This window comes from Ambystoma mexicanum, chromosome 2q (genome assembly GCF_040938575.1).
Source record: "Ambystoma mexicanum isolate Mex_15411 chromosome 2q, UKY_AmexF1_1, whole genome shotgun sequence".
NCBI lineage: Eukaryota > Metazoa > Chordata > Amphibia > Caudata > Ambystomatidae > Ambystoma > Ambystoma mexicanum.
Genome location: NC_090924.1, coordinates 1,026,668,126 through 1,026,684,734, shown reverse-complemented (window position 1 = coordinate 1,026,684,734; position 16,609 = coordinate 1,026,668,126). Strand labels below are relative to the sequence as shown.

At 44.9% G+C, this 16,609-nt stretch overlaps 1 protein-coding gene across 1 annotated transcript in view; it reads right to left on the bottom strand.

Moving 5' to 3' along the window:
• Nucleotides 1-16,609, bottom strand: part of CFAP69 (cilia and flagella associated protein 69) — a 1,486,345-nt gene that overhangs the window by 777,651 nt on the left and 692,085 nt on the right. The window contains exon 12 of the mRNA XM_069648365.1: nt 2,407-2,623. Within this exon, the coding sequence (XP_069504466.1) occupies nt 2,407-2,623 (217 nt within the window). The remainder of the gene's footprint in view (nt 1-2,406; nt 2,624-16,609) is intronic.

The window sequence follows — 16,609 nt, the reverse complement described above, 5'->3', positions numbered from 1 at the left end:
ATCGACATTCTTGAGTGAATCCTTAAAATGACTTGAAATCTAATAACACAAGAAAAACAATGGTATTATATTTTGTGAGGTATCATGAGTAAGACTCGTGCACACAGGCATAGTGTTGATTGCTATAAAAACATTTATTAAAAGAAATGGGTTGGAGAAAAGCCTGTCTTTCCCTAACTCTAGGAGGGGTTTCCCTGCCTCAACACAACTTACTACAGTTTCTGTCAAGATGTCCAAAGTAATAAGTCTTCTGTCCTATGTCCAAAGCTCTACGCTGACCCTCACATGCTAAATCTACTAAAAAGTGCAAAAGGGCATAATGTTCTCTAGCTGCGCTTGCAGATGTAGTTCACAAGTTAAACTCAGTCACAAAAGGGTGTCAAAGAAATAAACAACCAAAAGTTCCAGCAACATTCGAAGGGGTTTCCCCTACCCTAAGTTTCTTAGCACTTTCACAGTTCACAGTCTCATTAGCGCTAAGAGGGTGTTCGCCTCCTCAAAGCCTTTCCTCCATTTTTAAATATACAGTAAGGATTTCATATCAAGAGATTGTCCTTTCTTCACCTTACAATCTCTTCCTTCAAAGGGACTGGTTTCCCTTCCCCCTAGGTTTCACACATTCACAAGGTTTCTTTACTTTCTCCTCTGGCATGCTTTCCGCACAGTTTAGGTGTGAGTCTCTGGACTCATGAACAAAAAAAGGCCTGGTGTGACTTGGTTAAAACTAGATTATTTGTATTTTGGGTGTGGGTCCGAGACTCGTATTCAAATTGCCTGTTATACTCTTCTGCCAGGACTTTCCCAATGTTGTAACACTCTCATATCTTCATACTCTTTTCCATTTGACTATCTGCTCGCCTTTCATTCATAACTTCACATGCTTGCCAAGTTCCCTCAGCTCCCCTGCTTGGGTTCTCCTAAGCTATCCAATTACATTCAATTGGTGTTGTGTACCCCTCGAAGCGTCCCGGCACCCCAATCTCTGTGTGTGAGCTCACCGGTCTCTCCTGGCTGCTTCAGCATTCTCCACCATCTGTATGTTGCCCAGCGGTAAGCTTCATCTTCTGACCAGCGTCAAATAAGATCCCCGGTCCTCACACTGCAGCGGCTCTCCCAGTAGAGAGCCTCTTGTTCCTTACTTCCAGGTTGCGAACCTCTGGTCTCAGAGCCTCCGGTCTACTCGGCATCTCCCCGGTTTCCCAACCGGCCCTGTGTATGGTGCATCTCCATTTTCCTAGCTTGTCAGGCGTTTTAAAGTTTCCAGCATTAGTCAACTGTTCAGAACAACTAGCTTGCACTGTGTAATTCTTGGCGGGCGTGATCTTCATTACTCTGGCCCTCTTTCTCGTCTCAGTAGGCCCAAAGGAACAAGTATGTGTTTTTCGATGTTTAACAGGAAGTTCCAGATTACAATATGCCATACATAACTGGGAAGGCAATGACTGGTGACTATTATCCCTCACAGGGGGTGGGGGTATGACAGGTCTTCCTCTGGTGAGCTATCTTCACCCCACCCTGGTTGGTCTCCCCCCCATGTGGTCCTTCCGCAGATAGCCACCCCTAGAGTCAGAGTTAGGTATTTCTGCCCTTCCCTGGCCACATGGGGGGGAAGACTTTCCCAGGGAAGTGACGAGTTCACTAGATTCTTCACAAATTGCATAGTTTTAAGCCATTATTTCCAAAGTTGCTTATGTTTTGTTGCTGCTAGTTGCCAGTTGTTAAAGGGATATGCATTGTATTTAAGTCTCCATGCAGCCCATTCAAATTATTGGGGATATCACAGGCAGTAGATTGCAATAATGTTCAAAATGTCAAGATGCTGTGAAATCAATAAAACATACCAAATGTAAACTTTAAACCTAGAGTCTGCAACCCATACACACCGTTATAGCCCACAAATTCTTCAGGGTGTCATATTCCAAGTCCACCAACAATGCAGAGAATACCCACAGTCAATGACACCATCACTGCTCGGGCAAAAAAAATGTATATACTATCAACAGGCCCATGTATATATACTTTCACTCTTCTCCTCATGACAGCTCAGGTGGATTTATATACTATCAAAACACTCATGTTAATATCAATACCAAAATGTGAGTGGGCATTACTGCCAGTAATTGAAGTGTTAATCCACCTGTTAGATGGGCATATACAGGTATCACTTGCATTCCACAATTATGGCCTTTTGACCTTCTTTCTCATGAATGACGGAGGAGAGTTATAATGGCACTATAGATTGCATTCTTGAACATTCTTGAACCATACTTTCCGCTATAGGCCCATATACCTCATTAAATATCCTTTATGTGTTCAGGCATTTGCCTTGCATTTATGGCCTATAGACCAAGTCTATCAAGCTTATAGATTAAATGAGGTAATTTCTTACAGTCATTCAGCACTCACCTTGGCCTACGCACCATTCCAAAAAAAGAAGAATGCGGGTATTCCCTTGGCAGGTCATGTAGTCTTCCACAAGCAAAGGGGCCACTGTTCCAAGGGTAGCAATTGCATGAAGCTGCAAATCCTCAAAATGAGCAACAGACCAGTCATGAACTTCTTGTTTTTCATTCACCCTCACATAATAAAACAACGCCAGTATTACTTTCCCATCACTTAACATCTGCAAAGAAAGAAGAACCCAGTTTATAGTTCAATGCACGGATAACATTAATCAATCACAATACATGGATGGAGATGGGAAATAGTCCATACAAAACTCACATCTATAAAATCGCATATGATGAATAGGAGCGCTGTTCGCTCACTATGTTTCTCCCTATTCATTTAATGGGTTTATTTCAGACTGTACTTCTAAGATCCATTGGGGTCATCAGCAACAAGTCATAATGTAAAAATATATATATATATATATTCATACTCACTCTTACGATTCTATGGTACATGAAATGAAAAGGGCTTTGCATGCTTCAATTATAGAGCTGAGGAGAAGCAGTTTAACGGCTTAGGTATATTACAGCGAGGTGTACCGGAATTAGACTTAAGTATAGAAAGTGTACCACAAATAAAAATGATACTGAGGGACAGCCAAGTGATGCTGCAAATCAAATCTTGTTCAATAAACAGGAAGCAGACTTTTGGGCATTGACCAATAAGAGCAAAGTGACAGATAAACTGCCAATCTAATATGATTTCAGAGGACGAGTGGATTTCCCACTATAGCAAGATATATTCGAAATTGAAAATTGCATATGAAACGGTTTGGAGTTGAATCGTGACAAACCAGGTTCTTCAAATTGAGCTAGAGCATGTAGTTATCCATCTTACAAGCTAGAAACTCCAGAGCCCCTGGGTCAGATGGGTTAACAGGAGCCTCATAGAAGAGTCTCCTTATTTTATATTATTTTTATTTTTACATTTGTAAAGCGCCCACACTCTGGGGCACCAGAGCGCTGTTACAACCAGTTACATAATACAAGACTTAAATTTGGCAGTATAAAAACATGCTGTGGACATGCAGATAAAAATCACATCAGTGCATGTTAAATTAACAATAGACAGCTTCTAGAAGTCCTTCCTTACAGTCACAAATCTTAACTGAGTGATTTTGAGAATTAATCAAGAGGAAACCTTAACCCAAATCTTGGCACATTGTCCACATAGTGCCTATTGTTAAAAAGGGCGATCAGAAAACCCCTTCAATTACAGACTAATTGCTCTCCTCGATATTAGTAGCAATATACTTGTTTCTATTATTGTTAAAGAGCTTAAATCCTGGGCAAGTGCAAATAACAGACTCCCTCACTCTCAAACAGGTTTTAGACGCCAAGTGGTTACTACCTTGAGGCGATTTCTTTTAGCTTGTCTGCAAAATAAAACTACTAGTGGGAAACAAGGCTATTTGTATAGGCACCATCGACTTAACTTCATCTTTTGACCTTATCAACTGTGCTAACCTGTGGAGGAAGTCGGCCTTACGGGGTCTCCTGTCTCACCTACTAAACATCCTAATACACATCCACAGAGACACACTCATAAGAGTTAGACTTAATCCTAAAGGTGCCCTATCAAATACGATTCAAACACAGGATTAAGGGATTGATGTTTTTGGTATCCAGCCAATATATCTAAAACATTACAGTGGACCATAATAACAGAAACACACAGCAAACATTAATTAAATAAAAAAAGGGTAGTGGGTAAAGGGGTTCAAATGGGTCTGGATGGGGTTGGGGTGGCGTTAGAAGGGTAAATAAACAGGGGACTTGGCGGGGGAACCCCCTAACCCACAAATAAAAAATAAAAAAATAAAAAGAATTAGTGGTTTGTCCACGATTAAATTTACCACTCAGTAATTGTGGTCAGTAAGATCACATAATCGTGTGTTTTAGTGCCCTGCCTTTTCAATCTCTTTATTTCTGATTTGGGCACAGTTATTGATACTATTCATAGTTTCCCACCAAGGTTGGGAAAGCCCAAAATACATTGGTTGGAATATACTGATGACGTCCTGCTCTTACATCTAACTCCTGTCAGACAACTGCACTTGCTAAACTGATGCCCCACTTATACCGTGGCAAAATAATTGTCAATTAACATAACTAAAACAAAAATCAGAATATTTTCTAAACTTCAGCATCTTCTGAATTATAAGTGGAGTATCGGGAATAACAAACTAGAAGTGGTACAACACCTGATTTACTTGAACTTTCAATTTTTTGGCAAACTAATCTTAACATTGCTCTATTGAAGCCCAAAGCACTTCTTTATGCAGCTCAGATAAAAAAGGATCAACTTTGAATAGTCCGTTCACCTTTATTGCTTTAGTAAAATACTACTATGGTATGGTAGTTCCCATCTTATGTTATGGCCTTGAAATATGGAAACTTATAAATTGTCTAAATGGAACATGCTTGAAAGGCTTACTCTGGTACAAAATGCTGCCTGTATACAAATTTGGACTGACCTCCTTAAAGGTTTGGGTTCAGTGGAACCTATTGCTTTTGTATTGCAAAATACTAGCGCCGCCAGGATCCATACACATGAAGATTTAAACAATCTGACCCAGAATGGCAATTATGAGTAAGGCTTCCAGGTTTTTGGGCATTTATTTTTGTGAATTTAAATGCTATTGTTAAACAGCTTTTACACTCCCCATGCTGCAAATCTGCAATGCGATTGGCCTGCGATACATGATTGACATCATAGACAATCAGACAGAAAGACCTGTTTTTGCAATTTGTTTTCAATTTTTACAAATAAATACAGACAGAAAGCAGGTTGATTTCCATCTGTATTCATGTGTAAAAATCAGTAAAAATGGAAAACTGGAAGCTTTAATTATGAGGGAATGAATGGCGTTGTATGTGAAGGCATACTATGTCATCTAGCAGTCACCAGGGCTATCTTTATAACTAACCCCACTATTTTTAAAAGCAGACCAAGGGAACTGGATTGGGTTGACACAAGGACAGATGTGGGCCAACATGATATATACAGAGATCTAGCGTCCATTGAAAACAAATGTGTTACCAAACTATTTAATGCAATTCCCTAACGCGCAATTGAGAAACACCTTTTTGAGATTCCACTTCACAATTCCTCCAATAGGGGAAATACTTGATATCTGGAATAAAGCTGTTCACAACCAACCATCTTGCAGATACTGCAATTTAAGATTGAAGGAGACTTGGAGGCATATATTCATGGAATGCAAGGGGGTTTCTTGTCTGTGTTGTATCTATCTCTGTCCTTTCTTCTATCGTGATGATTTGTGTAGCTTAGTTTCTCTTTGGAACAGCAAATTTGCTAATTGTCACTTTAATTATTCTCCGATTTATTAATGTAGTTTTTTTGTCATTGAACATTTCCCATATAGTCCAAACAATAACCATAACCAATTCATAAAAAGGATTCAAGAATTCATAATAATGATAAAAGTTTAAAGCATGGTACCTAAATGCCATCATCTAAATGTCTTTAAGTAACATTTGTAGAAACTAACATCTAAAACAAAAGTAATGTTTACCGCTGTAAATTTCATTTGGTTTCATGAAAATAATGTTTCTATATTAGAATAAACATAACAGGGGTAGACATGAATAAAAGGAATGGATCGGAAGGGGTCAGCGTGTGTCCCAGTCAAGTTGATTTCATTTTATATCGCGAACACTCAACAGAAGAATACAACGTCAAATGTACAGCTCATTAAAAGATCCCCATACAAGTTGGAAATAATCTAAGATGTGTTTCTTATTGTAAGGCAACTTTTCTTTAGCAGACAGTATTATAAAGTGCTGAATCCAATCCTCACACCTTGGTCTTGCATTGCTTTTCCATTTTTTCCACTTTCTTTTTACACAATCAATGCTTTGTACACCCAACTCTTAACACTAATTGGTAAAACCCACATTTGATGGCAAAAGACCCAGTATACAAAACAATGGAGAACAAAGTACTGTAGAATGAGATATATTTCTATTTGATGAAGTACCTCATCCCAATATTGGGAAACCTTGTTACGTTACCAGAAAATGTGCACATAGGTGCCAATTCTCAGTTTACATGACCAACATAAATCCGATGAGCAGAGTTTGCATTTCTTCATCCTTCTCTGTAACCAGTATAAACCATGAACAGTTCTCTGTTCAGTATAACGTAGGTCCATGTCTACTTTAAATATTGCAATATTTCTACAAACCTTCATCCAATCCTGGTCTGCAATCACTTGTCCTATCTCAGATGCACAAATATTTTGTTCTGGTCTAGTTGCATCAGAGACAGGATCATAGGAAAGCAACCTATAAATCAATGAAGCTGAAAATAGTTGCTTCTGTAGGCTATTATATAATTCAGGAGGATGATGAATACTTTGATTAAGAGGAGAAAGGATGGAGGTAATCACGCCTAACAGTGTACGGTATCTTGCAAACTCAGAGTTACATCATTTGCATTTAAAGTCCAGGAAACCAAATTTCACTAGTGTATTTCTGTTCAGAATTTGGTTAAGTTTTCAAATGCTAGCTGCTTGCCACAGTCGCCAATTGTTATTAAACGTAATGCAGTTTTAGCAACTACTGCTGGTGAAACAGCCTGAAATTGAACTTGATTAGGTAATTTGATGTGATGTCGATTGAATTTCCATCTATTGTTTTTGTTGTCACTAATTTTACTCCTTCAATTGTTTGTAATTACATTGTGAAAGTTTTCTATTTCTTTTAACAAACCATATCACAAAGAATATTTCTATTAACATTGTTTATTGTTAAATTGGAATACACCATTCGGACCTTAAAGAAATTATTTAGTTTTCCTGAACAGTCATACGTTTCTAGTTCAGAGTCATACGTATCTGAGATAAACTCCAATTTCTAAGCGTGTACTGGCTGTGATATCAAAGCAACACACCAACTACACAGGATAGTGCACAGGGGTCAAGAATAAGAGGTACCTGGAGGCTATAGTTGAGAAGGTGGCATGCATGGTTATACTTTCACATCAGAAAAAGTACCAGAATTGGGCCATGAGTTAGGCTTCAGACTCTTGGTTATGGTGTGGCAGCTGCCTGTGAAAGATTGGTTGCCTACATTGTGGCTATGGGGCAGAATGGAGAAATCACAGGTGAGTGGGGATTTCAGAAAGCAGAGTGGGTGTGTGGGTGCACAAGGCAGAGCAGAGTGCAGCCACCATGTTGGCAAAAGGTGGGAGTGCAAAAAGGAACTTGAAGATGAGAGATGAATCCTGCACACAGATGTTTTAGATGAACAAAGGAAAGTTAAAGCAATATAACTTGGAGCACATATGTTTAAAGCACTCTGAGCATTATTAATCATGTAGGGTTGTCTCAGAGAGCATGTTAAATACATTTAAAAACATTAGTCTGAGCTCTTCCAATGGAATAAGCATAACATTGCATAAAATAAGCTGTTATAACCTACTCCTGGTGCAGGGTGGGTCTTCAGGTAGAGCCTTTGAGAGCCACAATCCCACACAAGGTTTAGCACAATGAATAGCTATATATATATATATATATATATATATATATATATATATATATATATATATATATATATATATATATATATATATATATATATATATATATATATATAATTACATGGCCACAGTAGTGGCCGTGTAGTTATGGTTAAGTTGCTGTTTCCATAGGAAGAGCACTTTTTGGGCGTCTTATAACTCCGCTCCCCCTGGACGAATCCTCACCAAACTTTGCAAAAAAAGTATATTGCCCACTCTGAATTTTTTTGCAAAAGTTCGGTGATGTTTGGTCCAGGGGGGGGAAAAGTTATAGGTGGGGTTCCAAAACGTTTTTTTTTCCCCATAGACTGAATGGGGGAAAAACTTTTTTTTTTCACAAAATTTGCGGCAGGTATAGGAGCTTGGTCCAGAAAGCATTCTTTTGTAAATTTGGTGACAATCCATCCAGTATTTTTCTTTAAAACAACCAAAAAGTATGTCTCAAAAAATGTGTGATATCTATGTCCGCTTCGCGGTCACACTTCCCTGTTCTCTCCACGGACAAGATAAAGAATTAGCTAATGGGCTTGCGTCATGACCGCAGACACGTGACATCTCTGCCGATTGGCTGCTGCGAGACGTGTTCTGCGTCAGATTGTTTGGCTGCACCCGACATCTTGGATCCGCCGATAGCGGAGCAACAACCAGCGTACACATGCTATATTTATAAAACTCTTTTGCTGTGTCACAGAGCGTTGGGACAGGTTCAGACAGTAAGACATGGGTGATCAATGCATTTGTTCTGGGGGTCGGTCTTCACCATGTATTTTCTATGGCCACCTTGTACGCACAGAAAATGAGGGGTGTAATAACGGTAACATTTCAGTCCATGCAGTTCACAGGAAACTTGAAACGGTTGTAAGGACACGCGTAGTGGTAGCGAACATTGAAATTGACAACATGCCATAATTGCAATACTTTTTCCTATGGGTATTATTATATTCATTAGTACGCCGCCATGGGTGTGGCATGCTACAGTGGTTGTGGCCAGGGCCTAGAGTCTTGGATGCATGGCCGTCGGCCGAAGGCCTTACTTCCAAGAAGACTGTAGGCCCTGGCCACAACCACCGCAGCATGTCACACCCATGGATACACCCGTAGTATTGCGTATCCATTGCTAAATTGTGGGGAGTGTGTGCAGTCTTGGGTGCATGCCCGAAGGCCGAAGGCCATCCACCCAACAACAAAGTTATAAGTACTGGACGTGCAAGCCACTGCACACCCATCCCATGTAATATCTATGGACATACAGCTAGGAGTGAAGCCTCTGGTCAGAAGCAGTGAAGGAAACCACACTTCTAGAAAAGCCCCCACTACCACACATCACTGAGGTGGTTGTGGGGACACCCTGCACTCTTGGGTGCATGTCCGAAGGCCATGCACCCAATAACAAAGTTACAACCTCTTCATGATGTATTTTCTATGGCCACCTTGTACGCACAGAAAATGAGGGGTCCAATAAGGGCAGTATTTCAGTCCGTGCAGTGCACAGGGAACTTGTAACTGTTGTAAGGACACGCATGGTGTTAGGGAACATTGAAATTGCGAACATGCCGTAATTGCATTACTTTTTCCTATGGGTATTGTATTCATTAGTACGCCGTCATGGGTGTCACATGCTACGGTTGTTGTGGCCAGGGCCTAGAGTCTTGGATGCATGGCCGTCGGTCGAAGGCCGAAGGCCTTACTTCGAAAGCTCTAGGCCCTGGCCACAAATACTGCAGCATGTCACACCCATGGATACACCCATAGTAATGCGTATCGATTGACTGGTTGTAGGGAGTGTGTGCAGTCTTGGGTGAATGGCCGACGGCCATGCACCCACAACAAAGCTATAACCTCTTCACTTACAAGCCTACATGGGTTTTATCTAGTGCAGTGGCTTTGGCCAAGATGTGTACTTTTGGGTGCATGGTTGCAGGCTGTATGCCATACACCCAAGCATGCACCCAAAAGAAAAAAACTTGTAAGCACTGGAGTTATGAGCCACTTCGCAACAATATATTGAAATGTATGGACATACACCTAAGATTTTAGGCCCTGCCCACAAACAGTGCAAAATTTCAGAGCTACAGAGACACCCCTAGTATTCAACATCAGTCAGGTGGCTGTGGGGAGGGTCTGCAGTCATGAGTGCATGGCCGCAGGCCATGCCCCCAAAAGCACATTTGTATGTAGTGTAGTTATATGCCGCAATGGATGTCATATGGTGCGGTAGTAGTGGCCAGGATGCAGAGTATTTGAACGAAGTAATAAGCACTGCAGTTGTAAGCAACTGTGCATTTTATATACTATACACCCATACATTGATAATTCTATGGCCTCAAACTCATGTCTGTAGCCTGTGGCTACAAACTACTGCACCATATCACAGCTATTGGTACACTTGTACTATGCAACATCATTATGATGGTTGTGGGGAGGGCGTAGCATTTTGGGAGCATGGCCAACATGGTATACATTTCTGCATGCCATAGCTACTTCAGCATCATTTGCTATTAGTGATTGTCCTAGTGGTTCTTGACTTCATGTTACAGAAGGTTGACTACTGTCGGAAGAGTCCTTATCTAGTTGAGCCTGAAGTAGTTCTTCCTGTTGTTGCTCATTGTGTGACATTGCTTTGTACTGCGTAAAGTTCACATCAGTGATAGCGCTTTCATTTGCTTTGAAAGCATCTTCATAGCAGTCATAGTTTTCTAGTATGTCTTCCTCTTTTCTCCAAGGTTTGAAAAGTTGTAACAGAGACATGTAATATAGTTCTTTCAGTTGAGGAGTTTTTAATGACAATTTTACATGATTAACTAAGCTTCGTTTGGTAAGTTTCACTAAGCTCCCTTCACAATAAGTCACTCTATATCTACGTTTGCTTTCATCAGGTTTTACATTATTTTTGTATGCAAAGTTTTGAGCTATGTGGTATAGACACATGCTTACCAAAGTGCTACTCCTGTTCGGACAGTATGTGCCCAGTAAATAGTTTTTTAGAATGTCTTGGCTGTTGGGATCATTTCTGGCAATTGTTTCTATGACCTCATATGATTTCAGCACTCTTTTTCTAGATTTTGCACGACCAAGACTTAGCCATACTATGCTGTCTGATTTTCCATACAAAGCAGTACCGGTTAAACGATCTGCTGCTTTATAGGCGCCACATTCTCTATGAGAGAGCATTTTTATGGCTAGGCTGTACAATTTCTGTGATAATGTTTTGTCTGATACTAGGTCATCCCAGAGGTCTTGAAGCTCTGTTTTTTCTGCTTTTGTTAAGTAGGCTCTAACATATAGTGCAACAGCAGTTGAATTGTCTGCAATGTACTGCACATCTATTTTGCAGCATTGTAATCATTGATAATTTTGATTCTTCCCTTCTTTTTATGTAATACGTGTTCTTAGGTGATTTACCTTTAACACTGGCGAACTGAAGACATGAAGTTGTTTACTTCACCTGTCTCTAACTGGTCTAGGGAAACCAAAGCAGTATTTGGTGTAGTATTTACCTTTGTTTTTGTATTTGCGGCAACAATATTTGCCACATTTGTGTCTTTGAAATTGTAAAATCTGCCCATGCAGCTCACTATGTGTCTGTTGTGAAGGGATTTCACATGTGACATATTTTTGGATAAACTGCAAAACAGTGCTATCACTGTCGTGACCAAATTTCGGTGCACCTTTGATCCATAACAGCATGTGAATATGTGGTGCTCCTCTCGCTTGATATCCTTTTCTCCAAAAGAAGTGGTGCACTTCTCGAAAGGGAGGTACAGTTTTATTGCAAATAAAGTGTAGCATGGCAATGAAACGATGATGGAAATATCTTGACACATTAACTGGATCTAGAGAGCAAAGTTCTCCAGGTGTTAATATATCTATGTTGTTTTTGTTGCTGTTTGCTATGCGTAGGAACTCATGTAAATCTTCCCATGCATATTCTGCACAACTTAGTGTAACAAACCAAGTCGGTGGTCCAAGGTTTCTGATCATACAACACACGTCTCCGTGCCATCGGAACCAGTATTCCTTTGTACCATGCATGTTTGCAAACAAATATGTTATACTTGATTGTAAAACCTCATTTTGTTCCTGTACTTTTTGTATTAACTGCGTAGCTGACATATTTTGAAAGTGCGTTCCAGATTTCAAAATGTAACAGTGTTGCTAATTCACTTTCAAAGAGTAGGTGGAATATGGATTCCACATTTTGTCTAAATCTGGGATCTTGTGTTTACATTCGTAAAGAGCGGTATTCTGATGCCCCAATCTGAGTGGGTCTATCATCGTATCTTCCACCTTTGCCAGCAGGAAATAGCAGTGGAAAAGCACGTGCTTCCATACTTTTTTCCCATATACTCATTGGTGACCCTTTGGTTTGTCGCATTTGGTAGGTTTCTAGTGCATCATCTATGCTTTCATTGGAACGCAATGGATGAATTGTTTAATGGCCCAAAAGAGTGGATACTGTAGCAGGATCCAGAAGTTTGAATTGTCCACTTTCTGATGGCTCTTGAATTATTTCAGTTTTTTCCCTTAAGCTTTCATCAATATTTATTTCCTTGTAGTACTCGTTATTGTCTTTTAGATATTGCAATGCTTGTCTAACTTTATGCAAGTCCACCAGTTGTGACCACATTTTTTTGTCCTTTGTTGGTACACCATTTACCAAGACTATTAAAGAATGCTCTATTGAACGTTGCACTCCTAGAGTGTGTATATTTTCCGTTAGATCGAATGGCAAATAAACTACTTTGTCACAAATGCCTTTCACCAATTCAGAGGAAGGTCATTTTGCTGTTTTTGGATGAAGCTCTCATACAAATTGAGTTGTTGCAGGATTTTTGGTAGTGGGAACAATTCCAAATTATTTGTAATAGCACGTGAAGGAGTGTGGTTGTTGTCTAATTTTGTACTACAGCAACTGCACCATATTAGGCGTTCAGTTAGTTCATATTTGTTTTCTGCAAAAAGGTAGAGAGCTAATTCAAACTATTTACAGCCCGATTCATGGAAATAATGTGCGCAGAAAATTCCCGCACAAGAGTGGGAAACCGTGCGAATCACGGTGCAAAACCCGCGCATATCGATTCATGGAAGTCTGTGCGCGAGTAAAATGTGCGATGTGCGCTGAAAATCTGCATGGCGCACGCCGGCGCACAGGTCATCTAACGGCGTGCGCTACGGCCACAGCGAAAGCGCACATAGCGCGGCGCACATAACAAAAGTAGGCGTAACACGGGACGTGACACGCGGAATGGGGAACAATGCATGAAAATGTGGGCGTCACGGGGAAGTACAGGAGGCAAGTGCGTGGAACGCCCACACGCTCGCCTACAACACGTATTCATGGAATCGAATAGGGCAAACCAGCGCACCGGCGAAGACGTGCACAGGCCTAAACACGTACGCCACACGAAGGCAGGCGGTAGCGTCCCTGTGCATGAAAAAAATGTGCACCAAAATGTGCGCTAACAAAAAGCACGTATATACATCTCTGATGATTGTCCCATACTGTGGCCCTCTAGGACAAATGACGTGCAAAGGGGTACGCGACAAATACGAACACCTGCTGTGTCAAAAATAGCGTGTGCGTGTATTTCGGGGGTGTGCAGGAAGTTTCACACGTGATTGACCTTGGGCGAGCGGGGTGCGTGTAAATCTGGGGTTGCGGGAAGTTTCACATGCGATTGGCCTGGGTACGTGTAAATCTGGGGTGCGTGGGAAGTTTCACACGCGATTGGCCTTGGGCGAGCGGGGTACGTGTATTTCGGGGGTGTGTAGGAAGTTTCACACGCAACAGGCCCTGTGCGAGTGGGGTACGTGTTGTCTGGGGTGCAGGGTAGTCCTACACTTGAATTGGCAGTGTGGGTCCGCCCAGGTGTTCCCTCTACACCCTCCACGGCCCCTGCAGGCAGCCCACACCACAGGGGACTACCCTGCACCCCTGGTCATGTCCCGCAGGCAGCCCATCCACCATGGGCATGCCCCCCAGCCAAGCCACATGTCACCTAGCACTACTGATCACCAACGCATGACCCCCCTCCACCCCCACCCCCCAGCAGTGCAGGGCACCTGCCAACAGGCCCCCACTCATGTCCCCTTCCACCCCCACCCCCAGCAATGAGGGGCACCTGCAAACAGGCCACCACTCATGTCCCCCTCCACCCCCACCCCCCAGCAGTGCAGGGCACCTGCCAATAGGCCCCCACTCATGTCCCATTGCACCCAACCCCCGAGCACTGCAGGGCACCTGCCAGCAGGCCCCAACTCATGTCCCCTTGCACCCCCACCCCCCAGCAGTGCAGGGCACCTGCGAGCAGGCCCCCACTCATGTCCCCTTGCACCCCCACCCCCCAGCAGTGCAGGGCACCTGCGAGCAGGCCCCCACTCATGTCCCCTTGCACCCCCACCCCCCAGCAGCGCAGGGCACCTGCGAGCAGGCCCCCACTCATGTCCCCTTTCACCCCACCCCCCAGCAGTGCGGGGCACCTGCCAGCAGAACCTCACTCATGTCCCCTTGCACCCCCACCCCCCCAGCAGCGCAGGGCACCTGCCAACAGGCCCCCACTCATGTCCCATTGCACCCCCACCCCCCAGCAGTGCAGGGCACCTGCCAACAGGCCCCCACTCATGTCCCATTGCACCCAACCCCCGAGCACTGCAGGGCACCTGCCAGCAGGCCCCCACTCATGTCCCCTTGCACCCCCACCCCCCAGCAGTGCAGGGCACCTGCGAGCAGGCCCCCACTCATGTCCCCTTGCACCCCCACCCCCCAGCAGTGCAGGGCACCTGCGAGCAGGCCCCCACTCATGTCCCCTTGCACCCCCACCCCCCAGCAGTGCAGGGCACCTGCCAGCAGGCCCCCCACTCATGTCCCATTGCACCCCCACCCCCCAGCAGTGCAGGGCACCTGCCAACAGGGCCCCACTCATGTCCCCTTGCACCCCCACCCCGCAGCAGTGCAGGGCACCTGCCAGCAGGCCCTCACTCATGTCCCCTTGCACCACCACCCCCCAGCAGTGCAGGGCACCTGCCAACAGGCCCCCACTCATGTCCCACTCATGTCCCATTGCACCCCCACCCACCAGCAGTGCAGGGCACCTGCCAACAGGCCCCCACTCACGTCCCCTTGAACCCCCACCCCCCAGCAGTGCAGGGCACCTGCCAACAGGCCCCCACTCATGTCCCCTTGCACCCCCACCCCCCAGCAGTGCAGGGCACCTGCCAGCAGGCCCCCACTCACGTCCCCTTGCACCCCCACCCCCCAGCAGTGCAGGGCACCTGCCAACAGGCCCCCACACATGTCCCCTTGAACCCCCACCCTCCCAGCAGTGCAGGGCACCTGCCAGCAGGCTCCCACTCATGTCCCCTTGCACCCCCACCCCCCCAGCAGTGCAGGGCACCTGCCAGCAGGCCCCCCTCATGTCCCATTGCACCCCCAACCCCCAGCAGTGCAGGGCACCTGCCAACAGGCCCCCCACTCATGTCCCCTTGCACCCCCACCCCCCAGCAGTGCAAGGCACCTGCCAGCAGGCCCCCACTCATGTCCCACTCATGTCCCATTGCACCCCCAACCCCCAGCAGTGCAGGACACCTGCCAACAGGCCCCCACTCATGTTCCCTTGCACCCCCACCCCCCAGCAGTGCAGGGCACCTGCCAGCAGGCCCCCACTCATGTCCCACTCATGTCCCCTTGAACCCCCACCCTCCCAGCAGTGCAGGCTCCCACTCATGTCCCCTTGCACCCCCACCCCCCCAGCAGTGCAGGGCACCTGACAGCAGGCCCCCCCTCATGTCCCATTGCACCCCCAACCCCCAGCAGTGCAGGGCACCTGCCAACAGGCCCCCACTCATGTCCCCTTGCACCCCCACCCCCCAGCAGTGCAGGGCACCTGCCAGTAGGCCCTCACTCATGTCCCCTTGCACCCCCACCCTGAGCAGTGCAGGGCACCTGCCAGCAGGCCCCCACTCATGTCCCATTGCATCCCCACCCCCCAGCACTGAGGGGCACCTGCCAGCAGGCCCCCACTCATGTCCCACTCATGTCCCCTTGCACCCCCACCACCCAGCAGTGCAGGGCACCTGCCAGCAGGCCCCCACTCATGTCCCCTTGCACCCCCACCCCCCAGCAGTGCAGGGCACCTGCCAACAGGCCCCCACTCATGTCCCACTCATGTCCCATTGCACCCCCACCCCCCAGCAGTGCAGGGCACCTGCCAACAGGCCCCCACTCACGTCCCCTTGCACCCCCACCCCCCAGCAGTGCAGGGTGTTAAGACGGATTTCTGAACTCTGTCCTGGCGGCGCAGAAGTTCAGAAGGCCAACCTAATTACTTGGAACAGGGTAACCTCTGGACAAGCCAGACCAATCAGGGTAGCGATCGCAGCGGTCAAGACTAGGTCTCAAGAGGGGTGAGGGTGACTGAAAGCCTGCAATGAGCACACAAAGCAAGGACACTTACAAACTACTCCAAACAGGTGTTATATTAAAAATATATACACATTTATTCCAAGGCCTTTAAAACAATGACCGTAGCGAGAAATCACAATAAAACTCTAGTAAACCAACACATACCAAACCAATACAATATATATACAAATACAAACGAGTCTAAAGCGTTAG